The 26,593-nt window shown below is 35.0% G+C and overlaps 2 protein-coding genes across 9 annotated transcripts in view; one reads left to right on the top strand and one right to left on the bottom strand.

Moving 5' to 3' along the window:
• Nucleotides 1–26,593, bottom strand: part of LOC116160251 (potassium/sodium hyperpolarization-activated cyclic nucleotide-gated channel 2) — a 33,114-nt gene continuing 6,521 nt past the window's right edge. Inside the window, exons 2-10 of one of the 8 annotated variants that reach the window (XM_031473402.1) lie at nt 14,341–14,504; nt 13,180–13,316; nt 12,797–12,940; nt 8,988–9,080; nt 7,853–8,002; nt 7,582–7,800; nt 5,015–5,279; nt 4,680–4,968; nt 1–1,580 (exon numbers count right to left, since the gene is read on the bottom strand). In XM_031473402.1, the coding sequence (XP_031329262.1) occupies nt 1,250–1,580; nt 4,680–4,968; nt 5,015–5,279; nt 7,582–7,800; nt 7,853–8,002; nt 8,988–9,080; nt 12,797–12,940; nt 13,180–13,316; nt 14,341–14,485 (1,773 nt within the window). In that variant the 5' untranslated portion in view covers nt 14,486–14,504 and the 3' untranslated portion in view covers nt 1–1,249. Of the gene's footprint in view, nt 1,581–4,679; nt 4,969–5,014; nt 5,280–7,581; nt 7,801–7,852; nt 8,003–8,987; nt 9,081–11,538; nt 12,121–12,796; nt 12,941–13,179; nt 13,317–14,340; nt 14,505–26,593 lie in introns of those variants that run through there. The other 7 variants (XM_031473403.1, XM_031473409.1, XM_031473405.1 and 4 more) reach the window with 7 other exon arrangements.
• On the top strand, nt 21,440–25,515 carry LOC116160254 (15-hydroxyprostaglandin dehydrogenase [NAD(+)]-like). Its single transcript, XM_031473411.1, has 5 exons — nt 21,440–21,751; nt 22,018–22,144; nt 24,706–24,812; nt 24,863–25,200; nt 25,251–25,515. Exons 1-5 carry the CDS (start codon nt 21,653–21,655, stop codon nt 25,369–25,371), a joined length of 792 nt encoding a protein of 263 aa, XP_031329271.1. The 5' UTR covers nt 21,440–21,652; the 3' UTR covers nt 25,372–25,515.

The following is a 26,593-nucleotide window of genomic DNA, read 5'->3' as shown; positions in this document are numbered from 1 at the left end:
TTTCTTATACAGTAAAAAAATAAATAGAAGAAAGTAAACAACTAAATCTATAAACGCATAAATCGCTCGAACATAGATCTCCATTATAATGATAAGACATTCACTTAGTAAGATCACAGCTAACAATGTCTGGAGTCTCTCTTATATCAATAAATTTAACTGACTAGGATCTAGCCACACTGACGTTTATTTAATATTTACATAATGTACAAAACGTGTCTCCAAAATAAAAAGTTCCAGACCTCTAAATTAAATAAAGAAACATCAACGGTAAATATACATTAAATCTAAATAAAACGTTCGTTTTTCTGTTATTACCTGTATAAAACGCTAGAAAATAAATTACATACAAATGTCTAAATTATTACTTTGGAAAATCACACCTAAATAAACTGAAAAATAAAATAAGTCGCTCGGGAGTCTCGATTAAACTGGCTAGTTCCTTAGTAGGGAGGGGAAAACATTGTCATTTCCTATTTTCTTTCTTTATTTAGGCCTATAAGTTGGAACTACTTGGCTATTACTCCTGATTTTCTACCGATACTAATTTGCAAAGGACTTAGTATCAGGTGATCCTGTGTGCTACTTTAAGACTGATTTTTGGTTTTATTTTCTCAGCAAACGAAAAAAAGTTCTATTAACCACGTTCGTAATGAAAATACAATTGTGCGTACTTATGATAGATATAAATTTTTTGTTGACAAATGTTTCGACTAAGCCTTTGTTGTAAGTACTCCGTGAACTGACGTTTGTATTTAGGACTGGGCGTATGTTACAGATATCACATTTATATGATGGGTACAAAATATGGCAAAATATAAGATCGATTTAAAAATAGTTATATATTTTCTTTAAGCATAGTATTGCCATTTTTTGATTATGTATACAATTAAGTGAACAATCATTTGTAGGTAATAAAAAATTCCGACTGACAAGGTTTTCTGAATTGAAACAAACCAAAAATCAGACCTGTAATTTTCAGGTAATTAGATAACTAATTGAGCACCTAATGTTTCAAGCTAACTTAATGTAATTACTAATATTGCACAATTGTAGCGCAGTGTCCTTTGCACGTATTGCTTGTAGAAAGACACAGCGAAGCAGCACGCACTAGCACTCCAATTTGGTGTCGGTTTCTAGTCATTAGTGATCTGTGCTAACTGTTAGACTTGTCAATAATTAGTTTCATAATCATCAGCAGTTGGCACAGACAGTCAGTAAGCACAGAGCACTAGTGCGTGGAGTGACGTCATTGAAAAGTGGATTCTTTATGAAATGTATCTGATTTATGGAAGGATGGTCGGCCATTATTTTCACTACCTCGCTGTAAAGGAATATCTTGCGATGCAAAATTATTTTCGGATTTAGGCCTTGGAAGGGTTAATCTCTTTAACGTTCTTCCTAATTCGTGTAAACTTCGATCACTAACGTGCAGCCTAGCCACGGACTCATCGGAACCATTCACGTGATCTGCCTCCGCGGCGAGCGCATTTACGACCGCATTAATTGTCTTACTTTCACTTCCCAGATCTTCTTCTTTATGCGCAACTAAATTTGGATTTTTCCCAATTTTGTTTAACCTGAAAGGATTCGTATGTTCACCTTGGTGATTTAGCAGATGTAATGACTTTGGCTACTACGTGCAAAATAATTAACAAAAGCTTCAAATGTGGTATTTGTGCGAGATAGAAGAAAAGATAGGTGTCAAATAAAACAGTGTAAAGTGTGTGTTTTATTGAATTAGTTTAATCGCATCGCTTGTTGTACTTACTTATTGAGATTATTGTATTATATGTGATCAATTGCAAGGCACTTTGGTGTCGAAACCTCTCAAATAATAAATAAAAATCAAAACACAGTTGAAATAGGCGATACACATGCGCCTAACTGACCAATATGCATCTATTCTAATTTAGAAGCTTCAATGAATAAGAACATGAAAGGTATATGAGAAAAACCTAGCAAAATAGGTTAACACATACTATAAAGTAAATCTTGCAAACTGGCGCTGCGTTCACCTGTCAATTTGATTTTCGTAATCCCTTATAGGTGCGCTGAAAGTACTTGGAAACCGCGAGCTATTTAATAGGGTATAGGTATATCAGTATCACGAACCGACAGACAAATGGTAAACCCCGTAACCGGGATAAAGTATAGCAGGGGTGGCAGGTCTTTTCCAGAAAAAGATTATTATCCAAAGTAACTATGGATTTCCATCTATCTGCATAATTATTAATTTACAAATAATTTTTTATTCTGTTTTATTTTTGTACTAATTTCTCGATTCATTTAAAAGCCCCCCTTTAAGTGCACATAAAAGTATAGTTCCCCCGTCTCAAAAGTTAGAATTTTTTGTAAAAAATCACTTTTACCGTTGAGTGAAAAATTGATTCAATCCTCTTACCATAACGATCCGTCTATTGCGAGGGTTGTAATTTTTCTCTAATATACTTGAAACATTTTTGTTTCCTAGTTTGGTCTCCGGTTAAAAAATTAGAATTTTTTCAAATAAAAACTCCCTTGTACATAACGATTCGTATATTGTGAGTTCTGTATTTCTTGTTTCCTTGTTTGATTTTGTTTACGAAGTCCATAACCCACCGTTTAAATGCAGTTAAAAGTATATCTTCCCCCTTTTCAAAAATAAAAATGTTGTAAAAAGATTTCAGATAAAGACTCGTATATTGCAAGGGATGTAATTTTTTTAGTATACTAAAACATACTAGAAACATTTTTATTTCTTTGATTTTGTTCACGGAATTCATAAGCCACCCTTTAAGTACACATAAAAGTATAAGCCTTCTCAAGTGAAAAAATTACACTTTTTTTACAGGATCGACAACCCCTCTTCCATTAATTAATTAATTAAGGTGTAGCCCTTTTTAAAAATTACAAATTTTGTTAAACCTACTTTGACATAGTAGATTTATATGCTTCGTATTTTATACATGAACCATTAAACCATAATTTCCGGAGGGAACAAGCTCCCGGTGGTTACTATCCTGGGACAGAGGATAGGCGGAAAAGTAAAAATGCGAATGTTATTGCTTGTATGTATTTAAACTTGGGGACCCTCTCCCTTTTTTAACAGAGTGAGTTGGTAGGTATGTTTGAAATTAGCCTGAAACTGAACAAGTGAAAAACGTGGTCACTCGCGACCGACGAAAGCGCATTTTTCTTCCCGCAGAATCAGTAATAACTCGGGAAGGAAGTGACCAATCCACATAAATGTTTATCGTTCTGGTCTCTGGGCTGTACTACACCGTATAAGAATGAAACCGCAACAAAAAAGCTTAAACTGGAGGACTAGTAGTGGTACAGACGGACAAAGTGCGGACAATAGCGTTCATTTTCCTTTTGGAAAATGTGCTAAAAACCAGATGAATGCCTGCTACTTTGTGACTCAATTGCCATCTTGAAGGTTTTGCACGATATCGTTATCTAACGATAACTTCTATACCTCTTTGGTAATAGTTCCATGCGCACTGGCTACTGATTTTGACCGTCTTTTCTACTGTTTGTACCTGTCAATGAATGTCAATCAATGGCTGACCTGGCGCAATACCACATTAAGTACTTCCATTCAATGTGAATATGAATTAATTTAATTATACGAGCTCTTGAGCCATATGCATTTGGTTTCACCGTCCCGCTTCATTCCATAGCACGAAAATTCAATCCTCACACAAGCATCTAAAGAGCGCTTCTTTTTACCTAAGGCTTCTTCAAATCTTTAAGATTTTTCAGAGTCATCCCTATATTCAAATTATTGCAATTTCCAAAATCTTCTTTATATTATTAAAATTTTTCGGATATTTGTTTTTTCCAATCCTTGAAATTATTTCAATTCTTCAAATCGTAATGATTCTTCGAATCCTTGGTTTCTTGGAATGCTTCGTGAGTAGAATAACATTCCACGCAACCGCCGCACTTGCTGCAAAGTGTGTACCCCCCTCTGTAAAATAAATGATTTGACAAACATCCAATAATCAATCGATCTTTATATCAAAAGGGGCCCATTTTTTTTTACAAAAGTAAGTCTTTTAACCTTAACTCGGTCCTAGAGGTTGCAACACCCATAACTTTTTAAATAGAACAAGGTGTCAAATGATCCATAATTTGCAAGAGGGTTTACTTACATAACCGCTTTTATTTTTTTTAAAGCGATAGATGTTTGTGCACTGAAAATGAGAGAATTATGAAACTTAGGTCCAAGCGCAACTAGTTTTTAGATACCTATCAAGAAAGGGGACATCCGCATCGTCGACATTAGTCCAGACCAGCTAGTTAAATGGTGGTTTCCAATTAAGTGTCCTAGTTTACACGAAAATAGGGATTATCACACATTCGTTGCTGAGGACGTGTTTTTTAAGGAATATTAAATTATGGAGAGGACACAAAATATAATGTTAACTGTAGGTGAACGCGGTGCCATCTTGATATACTGTAGGTGAAATGGAAAATACTTAAAAATGTCAAACCAAATTTAAGTATGTTTTGCTAACAATACAAATTAAAAAATTCAAAAAAAGGAAAATTAAAACAGAGCACAAAATGGTAACCATCACCATGAAAGTACTAATTTACAAAAAAAATCTACATGAGTGCAGACATTAGAGAAGCGATGAAACAATTAGTAAGTATAATTCAATAAAACCACTGAGGTTATTTATACCAACCAACGCACTGACCTCTCCGCGGCAACCGATTCCATCGTACGGCGCATGAGTGGGTACTGATCGAGTACTGCATTAAAATGATCGACCGACAGAGAAAATAAATTACAGTAGGTTTCAGCACGGACGGATGCGACGCGCCGTGCATTAGTTAGTAAACAAATTTCACCAAAATAGGAACCATCACTCAGACTCGTCGCCACGTCCCCATTCGCCATTACTATATCGACAATACCTTCTTGAATGAAGTACATCTTTGAACCGATTGTTCCTTCCTTTATTATAATATCACCTGAAATTAAGAACATTAATTTCCAAAGCAAATTATGTTTACATACCAGGCTGGAAGACTTCATATTTTAACTTGGTTACAACATCAGACACAAAGTTTGAATCTGCATTTGCAAAAAATGGAACCGAAGCAACAAGCGATCTGCAGTTGTAATTGATAACATCTTCTCGTAATTTTTCGGATAATTCTCCCAAGATACATTCCTCGTCGAAGAATTTTCCCTGATATCGATGCTCGAAATACTCCGTGATTCGTTGCCTCATCTCTCTCGGAAGTTTTCGATACGCCATATACTCCTCAACTTGCTTTACCTATTTTATGCAGATACATAACGTGTATAAGAAAATTATTGGGGTAGGCTGCAGCTCTTAGTGTCATCTGTGACGTGTGTTTAATTATGTTGTTGAATTTAGTGTTGTGTATTTTAAAACACTTGTGTGTGGTGTGAAGAAGTTAGGTACCAAATTGTTTGTAAAGAAGTGTAACATTAATGTATGTGTCTTACTTTAGGTAATACTTCAAAGTATCGTCATAAGTCATGCAGTAGAATGCCCACGTCGAAAGAACATACTTTAATCAATTATGCATTCTAATACTATCAAAATACTATACACAAAGTTAATACCAAAACACCTAAATAGTACGTACGTATGAAAATACAATGGGGAGTTGCTATTCGTGTTTGAAATCCTTAGAGGATGATATTATTGTGAAGATTTTCAAGGGGTGGGCAACAGTCAAAACCTAGCTGCGGGTTATTGCATTAAAATGATCTTCATACATAGTAACGATCATATTTTCCAGTATTTGACAAGTATGAAGCATTTCTTTTCAGGACTACCACCGCCGGCCCATTCGGTGCAGTGGAGTAGAAGCTCGACTGCGGTCCCTGGTTCGAATTCGGGTTCGAGAATGTATACTTTTTGTCCTCTATCTCATTCCATAAAAATCCAATATGACGCCCACAAGAAATTAGTATCCTGTGGTTTCTACATCTAGGGTGTTATGGAAATGCTAATATAACAGTATTTAATCCTATAAAAAAAGTGCTAACGGGAACCGTCCACATTAGACGTTTCAGACGTTTCGTACAGAAACATTTCTGGGACATTTAATTAGAAACTATAATATTTCTATTACGTGATTTTGAATTAGGGATATTTTGTAGTGCTAGTGAAGAACAGAACTTGTTTATTTAAGTCTCCTGAGAACGCATACACGTCGCCTAGATTAGTTTTTAAACATTTAAGGAGCATTAATGGCTCCGCTCTTGTCTGTGACATTCTAAATGAATTTTTTCCCATGTGATTATATGATTGCTGTTTTTTGTACGTTAAATGAAACATTTTATTTGAAACAGCAATGAATCAAGCCGCAATGTTTCATAGATGGTGTGCGTTTAGTGGTAAAAGATTAACTGAAAAGAGATTAAATAGCCGCTTTGATCCTGTAAGTGCAAAAATAAGTTACGGTAATCGCTGCACTTTGCACGAACCATGCAAATATTTATATAATTATGTGCTTATTGCAGCTTTTAGAGAAACGCAAATCGATATTCACAAAAAAAATTTTTGCCGACAAGCTCAGATAAAAACAAATAGCACCAGTTTATTAAACTAGCTCTCAATGCTTTCGTATGTAAAATATTGAACTCTCAAACAAGAATTTACGATCACGACGCGCCGTAAACGTCGTATCGATGTAAATAAGTTAAACATACATATTTTCTATAAAGAAATTGTCCAGTTGGAAGACTTAAATAAGCGAGCACTTTTATTAAAAGGGGGTGGTAGGTGCTGAGAAAGTTAGCCCGTGTCCCCTTCAGAACTTTCGCTTTGGGCCACGCCTTGAAAATGTTCAAAATACCTAAATAACTCCCACTTGTTTTCACACCTACTTACAACTCCCTTACGAATAAAAGTGGTAACTAGGTATGAGTATTACCCGCTTCTTCCACGTTTATTTGTATAAAAGGAAAGTGTTCGATATGAATAAATATCAGAACGCAGACCCGAGACATTCTGATCTGTAGTTAATATTTATTCTACCTTTCACTTTGTGCCATTTTAAATTAGTATAGAAAAGTTGACAGAGGTCAACTGTATACCATAGACGTTAAAAATGATTGAGGTAGGTAACATGTGATATGTTTTGCCCATGCAGTACGTGCAGCGATCATCGATTCGAATTTTTTCCCCGATCAAAATTTGGTTTCCTAACGCAGTGAGAAACATGCACATACCGTCTATGGTGAAGTAAAGTGTTAATACCCAGAAGTGTTTTGAAATGATGGGGTGGCACAAAAATTCACATGTTTCCTTCTTTGTTTGCTCCCGTCTATACATATACTTTGGAAAACTCCTATGCACTCTTCTATTCTAAAACTGGCTCAAAATGTTGTGGGTAATCATCAAAGACGTCAAAATGAAGAGAACGAGTTTCACAAAAATATTAGGAAACAAAAAATACTAAATGAACTATTGAAATAGTTTCGTTAACTACTTCTATTCGAAAGCAAAAATTAGAAGCGTTTTAAAATACAAAGAAAAACACAAAAAAACTTCATGCATTAAGGCTTTTAGCAGACACCGCAGCCAGCACACCCTTAAGTACCTTTTCACGATACTGTCTACGCGACGAGTCCAAACTTTGAATAAGATTTGTAGCGTGGCCTAGAAACAGCGCGTAACATGTCGCTCCTGATATCATCGACAACATTGTAAGCCACATATCTGTCAGGGACTGTGGTGGAAACCGACCATACCCAATGCATAGCATATGAGACATGGCCTTAAACAGCGCCCACGAATACTGTTCCAACCAAAACGCGTGCTAAAACACAAATGGATAAGTCAAAAACAGACCGACATGTGATAGAGCCTACTTCCAGTTCGTTGATTGCGACCCAAGAATTTGATGGAAATCCCTGAAGCATCGGCACGAGAAATTGCAGACAACCAGACCAGTGTCCAATGAGCAACATCATGCAGATCAAATTGAAAATTCTCATAAACACACTGGCCATGTTGAGGAACTGTAATCGTAAACGTTAATCTATTATGATGTTTATTAATTAACTTGTAAGCTCGTTCAAGATGATTTTTACACTTCCCTTCAATTTTCCTTGTGCTCTCTAAATGTGCGATTCATGCTAGAATATTGGATGTAAATAATCATTTTGAACGAATATTTTCCACTACTAGTTTTTAATATATAATAATAATTACAAACGTAACGCCTCATACGCTAAAAAATCAAACAATACAAATACAAGGTGTTATCGAAATAATGAAAAGAAGCAGCTGTAAAACTCTATCTTCAAATCTTCATCAACTGGTAACGAAAACTGCTGTTAAGCGTAAGCAGTGCCTTAAACTCTTATGCAGAAAGCAACTTAAGGTTCCTAATTAAAAAAGCATAAACTTAGTTCAGGTATTCAAAATGGTTACTCATACAAACAAGTATTATTTCTCATCCATGTACCAAGCACCATTTGTAACGAAAGTTTGTACGTAGTAGGCAATTCTTCGATTTAGTTAATTTTAGCCACAGTATCTCTAAATCGAGTATCGAGCGATTTAGTACAACTTCTGTATCCAGAAGGGTCATATAGAAAGTTGTAGAGAAAGAAGTTATAAGTAGTTGTTAGTTTTCATTCAAGCCTACTACCTTCAGTTAAACCACTTACCTTTTACTGCAACAAAGAATACATGCAACCGAACCGGTGTAGGTACCTATTACACAACATTCAAAGTGCTACGATTCTCCTACACAAAGAAATCTAGCAAAAGATTGTGCAACACCATGCAATAAGTAAAAGCTAAGAACTGTAATGGGAAATACGACAGCAGTAAGGGGAACTGCGTATGATGTCAGCCAATACTTGGCAGGTCCAATTTTTGTAAAGTAAATTAGCCAGTCCAAGTTTTGGGCGTGCACCTGCTGCTGAAGTGGCTCAGGCGGAAGCAGAGGCGGCGCCGCGGATCGGTCATGCAAGCCAGCAGCCCTAAGCGGGTTACCTTAAAGACGAGATTGCTTGTTTTAGACTTTTCGGGCTCCGAACTGAGGCGCCCCCTTCTTTCCGTTCGCTTTTTTTGGAGATTCTGCAAGATCTAGAAAAAAGCGAAGAACATACAGTAGTAGAGAAAGCTTTGCACGCTCGGCACCGGAAGAACGATTATATATTTAGTAGAGAGCATTAGAGGTTAGTATTAAGTTGTTATAGAACTAGTGCAGTGCGAAAGCGGCATTACAGAGCACGCATAGCAATTCTTACACTTAATGGTATACTGAACATATGAACATATATACAACTTTGGACAACGTAGCAATTAAAAAAATTAAACGTTTAGTTAGTTCTTGTTAACAATTTAGATTCGATTATACATTAGTGTGAAACAAAATCGCGACAATGTGTATAAACGAATCTTAGAAAATTCGACCGTACAGGTAACTGATACATAAGACATTCAATAATTTACCCAGACGAGTAATCCGATTCTATGTGTTGGATGGTTCCAGATTCTGATTGGCATCGTTTGATTATGGAATAATTAGTAATTTTTTGCATTAAATAGTACGTTGTCCGGATAAACAGACAGACAGACACAAATGATGGTAAAGCGGAAATGGACCACGTACGTAATGGCACTATTTAGCTCTACAGGTGCCAGGTAGACAGAAACTCTTAGGATATTGGAGGTGGTGCGAACACTTATGTCTATCATCCATACAAGTTTTGTCTTTTCAGAGCCATTTAATGTACAGCTTGAGAATGGTTCGGATTCAATTTAGAATCTCAACATTTAGTAAAGATACTTACCTTTTGTTTGGATCTCAATCTCTATGAAAATGAATGCGCATATTTACAGGCTTAAAGAAAGCTTGAAAAAGTGACAGTTAATTCTTTGATCATGGTTTCTAAACAAGATGCTAATGACATAAAGGTGAACCACCCACCTTATTTGTAACTATAACCATACATTTACGTAAAGTCAATTTTACATGCTCAAATTTTTACGTGTAGTTCTGCATATGTAGTGATTGACATATTGTGTTAAACAGGACATTTGGTGTTTAATTGCTATATTTTTATATTCAAAATGCATCTGAAACATGTCTGTAAGTCATCTCATCATTCTATGACTACCTCGAAATTTTCTAACGCGATGGAATATCTAACAAAAGTTTTTAAAAGATATACGAGCAGCAACTTTGAAGCCCGAGCAATAAAATCGTTCATTTTTCCGTTTTACTACTAACTCTCAGAAAATGAGAATAGTACCGCTCGAAAGCTCAACGCACAAAAATATTTAAATATTTAAAGTTTGTAAGCTGCTATAGATATTTCCCAAAGTTACAGGCTTAGAAACTTTAAGTCGTTTTTATAAATGTATAACGTCAAATTATTTAAATGAAATAGTTGTTAAACTATTTTGACATGAAGCGAGTTAAATGCGCTAAGGTTCTTCCAAACGATAACATTATCAACATCGATCTAAACCTGGGACTTCTTCTTACTTAGAGTTTTCATAAAGGTACCGTGTTAATGTAAAGAAGGATTTTTAGTACCGCCACAGAAGTTTACCTCAAATCGTAGCAATACAATACTTAAATGTCAAAATGTATCAGTACCTTGTTCGGTAAGTAACCTTAAGAAACATTTTATAAACAATAAAAACGATATCAATTGTAATTTTTTTTCCTATCTATATCTAATGTAAGTATAATAAAAACAGGCAGTGTCTATTAGGCAGATCAACTTTATAGCTACAGGTTTGGAAATAACTATCTCCTAATGAAGATGTTGGCATCTAAAGATATACTGTAACTGTTAGAAACGAAGAGGGTACTAATATAGAAAAAAAAACAAAAATTGTAAAAAATTTGCTTTTCTGTGCTTGTGTTATACGTGTGTATAGTCTGTCTTGCACCGTTAAAGTATCTTATAATTTTATTGGATTCTATGGGTTCTAATATACTAACATTCAACACTTATAACTTACGTTCACAAAGATGATATTTACGTAATGTATCAATATGTACAGCTACATTAAAGAAATGATACGACCCCAAAAAACTCTACTTGTTGTGTACGATGCATAAACTGAGCAGGAACATCACCTTAAAATCCCAACAAACATACAATTTGTTGTGCACCTTCACATGCGTAAATCGCCCTTTAGACCTTTATGTTCTAAAGCAAACCTTCAATTGTTTTCTATCGACATTCCTTCTAAATTGTACCATGCAGGTCTTCTCATAGACTGTTTTACTATTATTTAAGGACTAAACAAACAGTTTAAGTTAATCCATTAGTTGTCCTTAAATAATACTAATGATCCATGAATTATCCAACAAATTCAATAATAATCAATAAGTTGGCGCACAACAAACCATCAGACGAGTCACTAAACGTTACATTGAACTATCGCGCTAACACACACATTCCAAATACCCCGGACAGCCGTCAATGCTTAAAAAAAAGTCATAACACTTGGCAGTTTTCCAAACATGACAGCAGCACGAGGTGGAAACAGATAGACAGAAAGAAAGAGATTGGTGTAGCACCTCGGTGGTCCTGTCTCTAGGTGGGGTAATTGGGGTACCGTCGGGCGCGTACTCTGCTTGCCGCCCAGAGGGGTGCTGGTACATGGGTATCTGCGACCCAAACACCTCTATCAACTTCCTACTTTTCTGACTAGCTACGTTGCTACACTGGTATATGGAATACGTGGTCCAGTACTCAAGTAGCGGCTGAAAAGTTGTTTAATTGTACTTAAACTTAGTACGAACATTTCGTTTATTTCATCAACAAACTTCACCCGCTACTTGACTTTTGTTTAGTTTGTAAAAAGGTATAGCACTCACTGCATTCATTCATAATTACAATGGAAGGAACTACATTTATTAACTTCGTTCTGTATTCATCAAATGATAAAGTGAAAAATCGCTGAATGAAATAAGTTGGTACGTTGTCTGAATTGATACGCGGCAACAGCATATCTACTAAATAAAGCAGAGCTCTGTATGATGTGTTCCGAGGGTGAGAATATCATAAATACATTATTTAACAGACGTTCCGTGTAGCAATTCCGACAACGGAGTGCATTTCGGAATTGAATTTTAAAATAATCCTACTTCTGATTCACTCAATTATTGAAATAAGTTGAAAAATGATTGATTTTGCTTGTTTTATAGTTAAAAACTGCGTGGCTTTCGTTTTTATATTTCAAACAGAATTGGCGTAAAATAAAAGTACTACAATCAATTGTGCTCTAGTTCGTATTTCTTAGCAAGCTATAGTTAAGTTTCATTTTGCTGTATGTTTTTGCTTGTATTTGGCAGTAAACGTAAAATCAAAATAGTCATAAAAGTAGAAAATAGGGTTACAGAGCCAAACTATTTGAAAGAAGCAGTTTATACTACTAGGCGAGAGATTACGTTCTCTACTTGATCTACATTCGGGTATCAAATGCAGTGGAAGACGCAGTATAAACAACTCTCCAACTGCAGAAGAATGAAATACAATATCGTAGGTATATCTTATAAGCGCAAGTGCAAAGTTTTAAAATGACACAGTGCAAAAAACTTAGCCTCATTCCAAGCACGCCTGAGCTTATAGCAAAAGCTGACATAAACTCCAGCGCTTTATATTACATAGTTTGGCATTTCTGATCTAAAACCCATATTACAGATGAGTTTAGATAAGAAATTTAACAATAAATTATTTTAATTATACTATAATGGGTTGATGATACTCCACAACGCATGAAAGCATGAGCGCGTGTCGGTGATACAAAAAAACGTATTTGTTCTTTGTACTTACATAGACTTCTTCCCATTGGCTGACGTATCGCACCAAACGGGACAGTCGTAGAAGGCGAACGAGTGAAAGGAGTTTTGCAAGCCGTAATATCCGTAGCGCGCGGCCGGCATGGAGGATCTGAAAACTCTCCCCAAAATCCTGGAACAGAGGTTTAACTTTTTGGTAATTCGCTAGTGATCAAAGACTCCCAACAGATCTACAGAATCATTATTACACACAACAACGGTTATAATACAATATTGGTCCAACCTCCAGATTTTTTTAAATTTTATTTGTCTAAAGTGGTTGGATTCAAACAAAAATTACTTGCATACAGATGCAAAGCGCACGTTAAATGTTAACTGTTTCAATTAGTATAAACATTAAAATTAAACTCTACTTACTTGGTTAAATATTAGAAATATATAATCTAAAGGTATGGACGATATAAGGTCGAGGAAAAACCACGTCCTTAAATAATGTCTGGCTATTAGTTTCGGATCTAAAATCACTTGTTCGGCGTTATCCTGTTGCATAATACCTACAACAAAACATATCATTAGAAAACGAAATAGATCACCTATATTCTATAATACAATTGAGAAGTATCAAACACTTCAAACCCCTTTAACATAGGAAAGTCCTATTGCATTTATAACACATTTAATTAGGATTAGTTGTAAAATAAATTGGGTGAAGGATGGTTTAGGAGAAGTGCAGCAGGAAAGTTAACAGGTGAGAAATCAACAAGGAAAAAAAGAGGCGTTGGTTCAGTTAAAAAGTACAGCTTTTCAGTGCCATGTAAACTTTGTAATCATTGTATTGTATTTTTGTTTGTTTTTAAGTGGCTAGGGCTTTCGCCAAGGTTGCTCTATTAACCCAACATTATGTTCCTGTGTGTAATGGTATGTTGTATGGGGTAAAAATGTACCACCAAACAGATACCTTCCTAGCTAGCTCAAATTAAAGCGTTTAATACCTTTTTCCTTTCTAAATTTTGGTCAGGACACGACTGGGTTGCGACACACCAAAAAATCCCTCGCATTGACTTACATTCTTATCAATTTAAAAGTTATGAAAACCTGTAAGACTGTAAGTTATTTCTGATTTTTAGAGGAGATAAGAGGTCAAACTTCCGCATGATAAGGGGTATGAGAACATTTTTTAATACTGAGCTAGCCGTGGATACAAAATTTGATTGTTATATTGAAATTTTTGCCAGTGCCGTTAGAGATTCAACCTCATTTTGTAATTTTGTAAATGTAAATAAGCTGTTACACAATACAAATAGTTGATGGCGATCCAAACCCGTGTACACGCACCATTACTTAAAAATTCCATAAAACTAATACTAATTCACGTGGTTGCTGTATAACAACGTTGTCCACTATTACAGGAAATTAACGTTACTGGCCGGCCATTCTTCAAATTACATAATTAACAAATCTATCAATTGATGTAGGTCCATCATTATGATCTTATAATCGAAACTGTCGCATTTCGGAGAAATAGTATTCGTTTTAACAGACATTTTGAGGTACGATACCTCGTTGTTAAAAACTCACCTGTTCTAAAATTGACAACGATATCGATAAGAAATATTGTGTCGGAAAGACAATTAAAGGCAATCCATCGCATGCTGAGATCGTCGTTGAAAAAGCTGATGGCCACTGGTAGAATTATAAGATTCGCTACTAGAAGCAGCAACATGCACAAATCCCAATAAAACCTGTAACAAAGAACAAAGAATTAGACAAAGGTCGAAATAGACAACACTGTTTACTTATCAGATTATTGCATTCTGTTTTCAGGATTCAATATTGAGAAGTTTTTTTTCCTTTCGGATCTTTAAATTAAGAAGAAGGAAACATTTATTTAAACATAAAGGAACTGTCCTTATAATAAGGGTTGCTTAAATACACAGTATAATAATCAATCACGCAAGATAATGTTTTATACAAATTTACGTTGAATTTAGATGCTGATGGATTATGTTAATAGTTTTTATTAAAATTACCTAAATCAGAAATTTGATTTAATTTGGTCCGGTCAATCTTAAATTTGTGAAAAAAGTTTAACACGGAGTTTCCAAAGCAACCTCTACTTCCAAAAAACAGACCATTTCTTATACCAAAGGATGTTTATATTTTTCTTCGTAAAATGGTATGCATTTTTCGTAGATTTTTGCGTTTTCAGTTTTTATATTTTTGATTGAATAAAACTAGCATTGGATTCAGAATAATCGTTAATGCTAAAAAAAACTTAAAAAAAGTGTACGGGGTGTGACAGACCGAATGTAATTGCATGGGTTACTCTTGCTAGATGAAATGGAAAAAGGAAAAGTGTGCCAGTGTGTTAATTAAGATTTTTGAATTCGAGATTAATTGGAACTTATAACTGAAAACAGCAATTTCTTTATAAATTAAACATCTTTATCGTGATAGTTAATTCCTGCAAATAATAAAAACTTTAAAGTAAATGCCAAAATAAAACTCAAAATTGCAGTGTATGAATAGCAACATTCTTTTGTTAGGGGGACTACAGTAGGTAAATCTCTACATAAGTAAGAGTTTCTTTATTCTTTTTTCATTAATGTAAATGTCCACCACACTTGATATGATTCCAACAAGACAGCCACTCATCTCTAATAGTTTTTTTCTGAATGCAAATTAGCAATTACGCATTCTACAATAAAAATGTATGGGTATTATTAGAACAAAGCGGGCGCTAAATTGAGTACGTGACATTAGAGTGTCACAATTTAATCTTAAAACAAATGATAATAAATCATACACTAAAAGATCCATATATATTTTTGTACATTAATTTGCGACTCCTTATGATGCACATCTGTAACAGCGATCGCATCCGACAAACAAACCCGTATAAAACAAAAGTAAAAAAGTGGAAAAAGTACGGTGAATTAAGTTAATGTCCCACGAGATTAATTTTTTAAAACGACCTGTCATAGTAAGATGTCGTTTAATGCGTTGCTAGTGTAAATCAGGGTAGAGTAGGAATGCGTAACATGGAGAAGTGAGGGTTATATGTATGACGATCCATTATGTTTTAACCCCCAATTTCGTATGGTGCAAAAGTCAGAATGAACGTCAGGATGTGGCACTGAAAAATTTTATTTTATTAAACCTACATAATATGTGCAGGTACTTTGTATTAACCAATGTTGGTGGGCGAAGTCGTCCAAATTTAAGAAATTAGGCCGGATCCACACGCAAACCTTGACAAATCACAAGGTTTCGCAAGCGCTTGCAGCAAAGTGTCTTTGATTTGTGACAGAAAATCAACACTAGACGGTTCATTCTTTTCACAAAATATAGTATGCTGATTCGAGACTTCTCTATAAGCTTTTTATTTGCTAATTGAATTGTGTTTGGTTTTAGCCTTAATATAGTGAGTTTAAATTGTAAAAATATAAGAACCGTATGCAACTTGATGAAGCATCATGTGATACATCAAAATTTTTAGCAAAATATGTAGATCACGAATGTCGATGGGGCGCATCTCGCAATGGTGGCCGTGGTGACTCGTTTCCTAAACCCACCTTCAATTATCCATCCAATTTACTATATTTTTTGTTATGAATTGGGGGATGATTCCATAACGCAACTCGCATAAATCAATGATGAAAAAACTCCATTAAAACATGAGCAGCTGGAGTGGTTCCGAGCTCAATGAAAACGTAGTTTACTTTACTAGGAATTGAAAAAAGCGGACACGTGCATTTATATGTTTATATATAAAGCTCTAATCCCAGCAAAGACGTTTCATATGAATGCCCTTCCGAGGTTCCTTGGAAAATTTCTGTAAACTGATACAATTTATGTTTCCATGAAAACAAAAAAACAATTTACATTGTTGTGTATGTTAACATACGTAATTACAAATTAATATCTGTAACTACTCATTTTTAGCAAATTTTTAAAGAGTGTCTTGTGAAAAAAATGCATCTCTACTCGCGAAAACTTTCGGGATATGATTTTTTATGAGATAACTCCAATGGTTCTCGTTACTGAAGGAAATTTTGCTTTTGTTCGTCAAATGATTGAAGAAGATTAAACAAATTCTTCCCAATGACTTTAGAGAGAGGAAAGTTTGTAGTCGTTTGATTCCTTATAACTTGACAGAGCAGCAAAAAGGAACAGAATGTTACTAAACTATGGAAGTGACAGACCAAAAGGTTTCTACGATATCATTACGGATAAGAAAACCTGGATTTATGTATTTGAACCAGAATGAAATCGTCAATCGGCTCAATAGATCTTTCCAACTGTAAAAGTTAAACAGTCTCGCAGCGGGGGAAATAAAATTATTGCATTCTTTTCTTGTAACACTCGCAAATAATACTACCCTCATCTCATCAGATTCATTAATTATACTGCATCTACCTGATCGGTGAATTGGGTCTGATGATCATACTACAAACTGTTAAACACTTGCTATAAACACATAAAAAAAAATCAAAAATCAAAATATCACATCGCGCTACCTCGAATTTTGTTGTCGTATTGATACTTGCGAAATCGCGTTCTCGATTGAGGTTTTCGTTGCGGTCACATAAGGACCAACAATTCTGCATTTCGCAAGCCTCGTAAAATCAAATGGAAAGTTAAAAGTAAACCGCTGAAATGCTTTAAACAGATCATACTTAACTTAGTTTTAATGCACAACTTTAAACTCTTGAGCGAAATTTTTAAGCTCTTGAAAACACATTAAAACCATCAGTAATAAAAGTAACATTTGTGAACTGGATGAGTGAGCTTTGATCTATTTTTACAAAAATTGTAAATTTTTAAACTTGTTTAGATATCGCATCTATTTACCTCTAAATTGTCTAATATGTGTATGGGTTGTCTACAGTTTTTTTTTACAGTTTTCTTTATGCAAATAAATAAGATTTGTGCAAATATTTGTGGAATCTGTTCTAATTATAGTTAGTTTAATGCTTCGCGGATATGCTATTAACTTCGCTTACGATTTTTTGCATACGCTTTTGCATTTTTTTTTTGAACAGTTTTAGCATTAAGTAAGTAAATAATTACTTTTTCAATGGTTTAGCCATTAGGGCCCAATTGATATGTACACAAATGTTTGGAAAAGGTATAGCCTAACATAAAGACCGACTCGTTTCGTATACATGTATGTTACTACGGACTATAAATTAAATTCAGAGAAAGGGAATTCTATAGGATAATATTGAACTATTCTCATTGAAACGTCTGCAGTAGACGTCATGTGAGGTGCAATAGTAGCGTAACTTCGCCGAGTAACTCCAGACTTGATCAATCACAAACTTTACACCCTATATGAGTGAATGGATTCGCTAAATACAAGCTTATTTCTAATCAGTCTTGGCTCTTGAGTTTATATACAGTTAATTTTTTTATATGTATTGTAGCGAACATTCCAGAAATCCTGATAGACATCGAGACGCCATGAAAGACTAGTCATCGGCAACAAAGAACGAAGGCGGATGTGACGTAATCTTTCCTAGAAATGTGACGTTCAGTTTCAACATCACCAGGCTTGGGTTATGTTATAAACAGTGAGTTTTAAATAATAATTACTGTTATATTAAACCATTTGTAGACTGTTATAAATTCATTGTCAATTATTTGTAAATAAATAAACGATGTAATTATATTTACGTTACAGGCTACAGTATCTAAACAATCCTAAGCGTTTTTCTGTTATTGTAATTGTTTCAAAATGTGAATACGATGCGTCCTTGCCCTCAAATCGCACCGTATTGTTACTCTATGCAATGCTTGTTATTGTTCTAATTATTCCCAGAATATTATTACTTAATCAATGTTTAATCCCAGAATATTCTGAGATGGATGATATTCAATAGGTATTTTTGAATTTATTGAAGGAATACAAAATCAAGACTTCATTCTAAGATGTTTTCCTTTTTTGTTTTCCATTACAAATGTAATAAACTTAGACCCTAAGAGACAACCGTTGGCGAAATCTCTTACATATTTAATCGCGAGTATTTACTTCTTTTGAAATTGCAAGTTAATTAAAACTATTCCGTTCACCAGAAAACTAAATCAGAGCGTTCCAAAAATAATGAAACTTATCTTCACGAAAAGATCTCGTTGTGCGATGTCGATTGTGGAATAGGATTGTTTCTCGGATTAAGCCGTACCTATTCAAGTATGTACAAGTCTATTCCCAAAAAGCCATTCTCCATTTAAGAAAATGGAGACACACTATTCGGCGACAAGCAGCAAGGTTACGTGTAATTGAATTCAATCCAAACGTCGCGATCAATTCGAATTGATTCCTTTCCATTCGCAAGACGAAAGTGAGCAAACTAACCCAGACTAAGGAAATCGTGGTCGAACTTTCAGATTATAGTTTTTAGTAATTATTAATCTTGTTGTAGTTTCAGAGATGTTGAACGCGACTACGTCTAGCCAAATCTCGCAAGCGTGATCTAATGAAATTTGACTTTGAATTACTGTTTAAGCAATTACGTAACGCACAGAAGGTCAGGGATGGATGAATTGTTGTAACTCCGAGCGGTTGAAGTAATTTCAGGGGTTTTAGGTTAGATCCTCGCTATCTTGGTACCTACATATAACTTTTGTCATAATTACGTACATCCGTTCAGTTACATTAAATTCCCCTATTTTATATATGTATCACTAATTATTACATATCAAATTGTATGGAAATAAACGGAGAAAATTGCATTACGTTTTACCATAAATGCATAACAATTTTTGGTTACCTTACTGCCTATGAAATGGTTCCCTTGACAACTGTTTGACATTTAATGGTGTAGGCCAGCAAAAACTTTCCCGGACTCGTTTCGGTCCAGGAAAGTTCGTTGCTTAGCAACGGGCTAAAATACTGGATTGACGCATTTTGAGGTCTGAATTTGTTCCGAGAAAGTAGACATTCTCGAGGGATTTCAGAAAAATGTAGTTTACCCAAAATCGTCCCGAAACGTTCATTTTAATGCCTACTTTCTGTCAGGAAATTTTAGTTGACAGAGGCAGACCAGACTACTTTTCCTGCCGCCTGTCACTTTACCGGCTGCACCTGCCACTTTACCGGCCCCATCTGTCATTACCGGCCGCACCTGTTACTTTTCCGGCCGCATCCGTCATATTGCTAAATGTCTATTCTATAATGACACTTCAAATCAAAAGTTCTATATTCTCTCCCACTGTGTCAAACTACTCTCAGATCAAACCATGACCATTGACAATGTTTAGACACTTTATGATTCCAATTGGAATCTAAAAATTCAAAATTCTTATTTGAGACTAATTTATTGAATTACGAAAGCATCACCATATATAACAAAAATTCAAAGAAACCGCATGGCTAAATATGAAGAATCGTAAGCGGTAAGTATGTGCATGAGATGGTCTTGTACCATAAAATGGTAACAATAAATGAGCCTTCTTATTTATATGACAAAATTCAAATCCTTGATTCCTTAATTTAATTATGCCGCCAATTCATAAAGATGCATTAGGTATATGAACAATGATTTTCATACAATTTTCTAAAAAATATAACGCATTAAGCTATATCTTAAAAACATATTTAAGGTAATCCATTACCTTTTTTTGCTCATACTTTTATATTACATAAATATTATACGGCGTGTTCTTAAATATGATGTAAATACAAAAGGATATATTTCTTTAACAATTCTTTAACAATTAAGCACCATTGCTGTTCTTATTGGTGCCTTTCGCAGATCGCATGATATCGATGACGATTTTGACATGAAATAACTGTCACCACAGTCAAAATTACGAACTACAGAATGAAACTTCAAAATTATCCAATGAAATACACTACACATTCTTGAAGCACTACAGAAAAACGAAGATATGCACAGCACATGTGGGCCTGCAAACTTTCCACACTCCTTTTTCGCTGTATATTATCACACAAGAAAACGCTCAGTTTAATATGTGAAAATGAACTTTTAGGGAACTGTTTGCACAGACCGTAACCAATATCTATATCTATCCTGAAACTTATACAGATCATAGCTTTAGAGTAGACGTTCTTGGGAAACTGTCAGACCTTTCACAAAAAGGGGATGATCAAATTAAAAAAGTTGGAACGGTGGAGGTCACTTCCTCTTACCGACCTTAAATGACCTATAAAGTGTCTTATTTTAATATTAATTGCCGGTGACAGTGTAACAAGTCTCAAGGGGCAGTTAGCAGCAAAATAACCTCAATTGTGTCATTAAGGTTTGATAAATCAAATTAAAATGATTCAATTTTCCACTTAATTACATCACACTGCAACTTCGGGATGACCGAGTTGATGCGAAACCGAATAATTGGATTCATAATAATATAATTATTATTTAGTCACATCCAAAGGGACTAAGTACAGAATCTGCGGCGATTGATTGGATATCGAAATGAAATGTCTTCGCATAATTCCCTAACCGAAACAGGCGTAAAGGCAGATATATCCCCAAATTACTTATGTAATCTAAGGCAAAATCTGCAACAGTAATTATAGAACATTTTCGCAACACGTAATTTGCTCGAGTTCGACGTCTTAACTGATTTAGCGCTTCCTTTTGCAATTGCCCAATGGAATATTGGCACGCATTTTTATGCGTACAATAAACATCCGTTTATTTTTTAACGTAAACAATTAACAAAAGTTTCGCATAACACTTGCTTCCATAAATTTTGAAACTTTTTTCCTGGCGCTATTTATACTTATTCATATTTCAGAGATGTCCACTTAAAATTAGCGGACTTGAATTTGGTAGGGAGAAGATATCACAATGTGCCAAGTTTGACAAAAAATTTATAAGACGACGTTTCTTCGTGGGAGCATCAGAAGTAAGTGAACACAATGGCATTTTATATCAAAGAAAAAGTGGCTGTAGTTAGTGGCGGTGCTTCTGGTATAGGATTATGTTGTGCGAAGGAGCTTCTAAAAGGGGGTTTAAAGGTAAGCAAAAATATCCACCTAAAAAAAGGCAGTAGGTAGCGATAATCTGTTATGATATCTGTTATGTCAACACATATTATGATATAATGGGTCTTTAACTTTTATGTGTTTCATACAAATTATTAGGAACATCCATAACTGTCATGATACATTGCAAATTAGAATCTCAGTATGATTCATCAATAAATGCATATCCTTTGGATCTTGTCCAAGTTTTATGACTATTACGACATAGTTGGAAGGAATTTAATAACATTGTTTTTTAGGCTGTCACTATAGCTGACATAAATGAAGAACTGGGGAAAGATGCGGAAAAAACATTATGCTCCGAATTCGGCGATAATAAAGCGTTATTTATAAAAACAGATGTTACAAATTCGGACCAGTTTGAAGGTAGGTAACCAACTCTTCATTGGCAAATGAATTTCTGTACCAGTTTCTTCTAGTCTTTCTTAGCGGAAATCTCCTACTAATAGCACAACAATAGTAGGACAATATAATGAATGCCTTGACATGACAGTCTACACACAACTATAATTTATTGCCGCTCATATTTTTAGCAAATTTTTACAAATAGAAAGTTTATCCGTTTCCGAATCAGTCCATGTGTTCTGCTATTTTAGTTAACTTATACTGAAAGTTTTGTAAATATTCCTGATAGTAATGGTATACTGCACAACAAAGGATCGCCCGCCGACGTAAGCGATTTAGCGATTTAACGTTTAGCACATTTGGATTCTGGGGTATTATGTCGTGAAAATCGCTCTTCTGACGAATATCCCTTAAGCAATGATAGCGAAAACCTAACAATTTTTGCTAAATATGTACAGTTGAAGGTATTCAAAGTTTTAAATAATCATGCGTAGCAAATTGAAGTCAACACAGGGTGTTCAACGACGGACTGAGCAAGGATTTCCATAATTTTCATTCATTTTTGTAAATTACACAGCAGTGGTCCCATTTTTAATTGTTTAATTTAAGAAAACCATATCAAGAAACGATTGCTATAATGTTAAAAACCAACAGTTGTAGCGTTTTGCTTTTACGTTACTTTATTCAAATTCTCTATTTGTAAATGGGCGACCTTCCAGTCATAAAGGGAAAAATAAGTGAATTGACCGCTATGGTGTCGTCGGTGGTTTTGGGGTGGATGTGGGAACAAACTTCCTCTCTGATAGATTCGTCAAAATACTTTAAGGGGTCGGTGATGGATTTTCGGTCGGTAAAGGTAAGTATCCCTCAATGGACCACGACACTGGCGACCTCATATTGGGACAGCGCAAATAACGCTCGCTAGTGGCAGGGTTGACACTACTAATTTTATGGTTTTTCTTTGGATTTAAATCACTTCACCAGACAAATTTCTAAGTACCACTTATTTATATAATGGCTCGTGTGTTTTACAAGAAACCTTGCAGATTACTTCACTAGTCTTATAGAGATTGCCACCTTTAGTTTTCAACGATATCTTCGATTAAAATTTATACACAGTCACCCTTCTTTCACTTTATTCCGAAATTTGGGGCGGCACGATTTCTTCCTTTGATTTCAGTAGACACACAGCAACTATCCGGCGTCAATGAAACCGTAAGCGATATCACTAACTAATGAAAAATAATATCAATGTTAATCAGGAGCCTCGACTCCTAATTCACCCTAACTGATTTCGGGTGACCTATCGCTAACACCCGACTCGTCGAAACACCTACATTTTCCTTAAAATAATTCCGTGTTACGATACGATCTTTATTTCGCACACACCCCAATTTGAAACGCGTTTAAAATAGCCAATCAGATTTAAATTGTATAGGCTGAAGCCACCACAATTGTTTACATTCAGAAATATCCGTGACTGTTGCAAAAGAAAATTAAAACATTGACATCCATCATATGGAAGTGGTCCGCCCATAATTTAAAATTTATTATTGGTCTTATCGTGTGAAAGGTTAACCATAGGCGGTATTACTAATATAAAATAGGGAATAAAGCAGAAGTAGATAAACTTATGCAAAGCGCATTTTTGGTAATACAGATCAGTTTTTTATTACCAAAGTTCAAAACGACAAATCAAACTTTTATCAAAAGCTTTCTTTATAAAGTTCAAATAAAATTTTTCATTTTACCTCGAAAAAAGTGTAAAATATATAATCATACTGGCAATATTAGTCTAGGGTCGTGCCACATATAATAGCATAATAACTTGTTGTAAATGATATTGCTACATATTTTTCAAATAAGTTTCGTGCCAACTCATAGATCTCATTAAAATCGCTGTGCCAGTATATTTGACATAAGTCGTGTAAGTTTTTCCGTGGTAGTAAATTTCCTCGCCACTGTATTTGTTTACTTGTACATATTGAAACTATTTTCTTAAATTGTCGATCGCTCTAGACTAGGGCCTGCACATATACACTACATCAAAAAGCTTTTGGTGAAAATTTGAAGTCTCTAGCTATTGTAATTGCTGAGATCTCAGATAGACAGCCAGCCAGCCTGACAGTCAACCATAACAAATATAATAGCGTATTTCTTTCCACCTATACCGACCACAGTCGAGTACGGTACAATCGTCACTTGTTGTCTCTTCTGCTTGAACGAAACTCGTAACTTATACTTTACATAATTATACGAAACCATAAACATTTCCAACGTCAAAAAATGGATTAGATACTTCCATACTGTTAAAAAAAACAAATTAAATGTCCCATGACCAACTAACATCACAAAATCTAACAAAGGTCAAGCGCTTGAAACTTTACAACTTAAAAAGTTTAGAACCAGCTTTACTTCCTATAGATATATAACAAAAACAGTATATTTTGGAAATTGCGATTCCAAGGTTCACGAAACTTGCACTGCACTATTTTTGTTATTACCTACTTATCTTGTATTTACAAACACTATTTCAATTAGTCAATTGAATACTGCTGTTATAAATATCAAACTTTTTCCAGCGGTCTTCAAAACAACATTAGAAAAATGGAAATCAATCGACCTAGTTATAAACAACGCTGGAGTATTAAACGATAGCCAATGGGAAATGGAAGTAGCAGTGAACTGTGTAAGCATAAATACTGAAATTAAAGGGGTCAATAACGCGAAAAATTTCAGAACGGAGTAGTGCGAGGATCTCTACTCGGTATGCGGTACATGGGAAAGGATAATGGAGGAAGTGGAGGAATGATTGTCAACGTGGCGTCCGTTTTAGGGCTGCAACCTCTCTCCAGCTGTCCCATTCATGCGGCCACCAAACATTTTGTGATAGGATTTAGTCGATCTTTAGGAACACCTTACCACTACCGTCGAACAGGTGTTAAAGTAATAACGTTATGTCCAGGATTTACAGATACGCCTCACTTAAAGGAGGCGGCAAGGAACGCGTTTACGACTTTCGATCCGAACATCGGTGAACTATTAACTAAAGAACTTCAAGGATTTCCTTTACAACCGTTAGACATCCTAGCTATGTTGTACGATAGGCTAAGTAGTTTATTTGTAGATCTGATGCAGTCGCGAGGGCGCTGTCGGTGGTGATGTCGAAAGGGGATAACGGAAGTGTGTGGGTATCTGAAGGCAATAAACCGATATATGAAATTGTGAGGACGTTCAAACCCGTTTGATAGAAGGAACGGCTCGTTTAATTGCCATGTTAACAGAGAATCGGAATTACGTTTTCTATGGAATTCACCCTCACCTGGAATTTGTGGGAATGTAATGTTCACTATTTTGTTTAGAATTCAATTTAATAAAAATTGTACTGTCAACGTTTTTTCCTGAGTAGACACTTCATCGTTCTCTAAAAAGAACGTTGACTTCACTTCACGATCCAATCCTCTTCATTTTATGAATGCTTTCGCCTTTTTAATAAAGTGAAAGAAACTTTGTACAACACTCAGCTACACTTATACCTCTTCTCGTTCGTGTAGGTGTTGGATGTCTATTCCGCATTCATTTCATATAAAAATCCATTGGCGTGAAGACGTTCAATTGCATTACAAAAAAAAACATTAGTTTGAAGGCAAACAGATGTTGTGTTTTCAATGCTTGCTTTGTACCTATAAATGAAAATTTATTACTGGTAAATGCCGTACCGAATGTCAATCACGTTTAATATTATAGAGGTCGTGGAAGGACCCATTCTATGGGTCGTGGCAGGGATTTGACATATCAATCAACATATCAATCAACAAAATAATTACTTGCTGGACTAATGCAATCATATGGTACAAATTACACCAAAAAGCTGTACCTGGTAAGTCCAGATGTTCGACCTTACAAAAGTATGAAACTGTTGCTTTATTTGTCCTCAGCAATAAATCAAATAAACTGACGCCAATTCGGTGGTGGTAATGAAAAAAGGCTTAGGTTCAATATTTACATGAAAATACATCTCATGAAAATACATGACTACTCACATACCTTATGATAATCAGAACCAAAAATTACGTTGTTTTAGTGGTAAACAAAATTGGGAAAGGTAGAGAGCAGCGAAAACGCAGTGATATTGGGATATCAAGCACTTACGTACAACAAGATGGTAGATTGTGGCGCCTTTTATACCAAGAGTTGCAAAAGCTTTGTAACCGGGGATTACTTCGGGTGCCAGGGCAATTCAAAAATTACTAAAAAAGTGTTTTCCAAAAGGAACATAATTTTTAGATGCTTTTACTATTGATACATTACTTTCCAAAATTTATCAAAATATGCGATAAATAATGTATTATTGTTATGGTCATAGTCATAAAAATAAACAAAAATGTTGAACAACTATAATTTGATTAGAGGGGTACAATTTGACCAATTTGAAAAGAAATGACATTTGGCGAAAGTCAATCTGCCTCA

Source organism: Photinus pyralis, unplaced genomic scaffold, assembly GCF_008802855.1.
Source record: "Photinus pyralis isolate 1611_PpyrPB1 unplaced genomic scaffold, Ppyr1.3 Ppyr1.4_LG1, whole genome shotgun sequence".
Lineage (NCBI taxonomy): Eukaryota > Metazoa > Arthropoda > Insecta > Coleoptera > Lampyridae > Photinus > Photinus pyralis.
This window is presented reverse-complemented; position numbering and strand designations above follow the sequence as displayed.

Coding starts and splice junctions, on each gene's coding strand:
- LOC116160254 (XM_031473411.1), top strand. CDS start 21,653: ATGGCATTTTATATCAAAGAAAAAGTGGCTGTAGTTAGTGGCGGTGCT. Junction 24,813..24,862: donor TGGAAGTAGCAGTGAACTGT/GTAAGCATAAAT, acceptor GAAAAATTTCAG/AACGGAGTAGTGCGAGGATC. Junction 25,201..25,250: donor CAAGGATTTCCTTTACAACC/GTTAGACATCCT, acceptor GTTTATTTGTAG/ATCTGATGCAGTCGCGAGGG.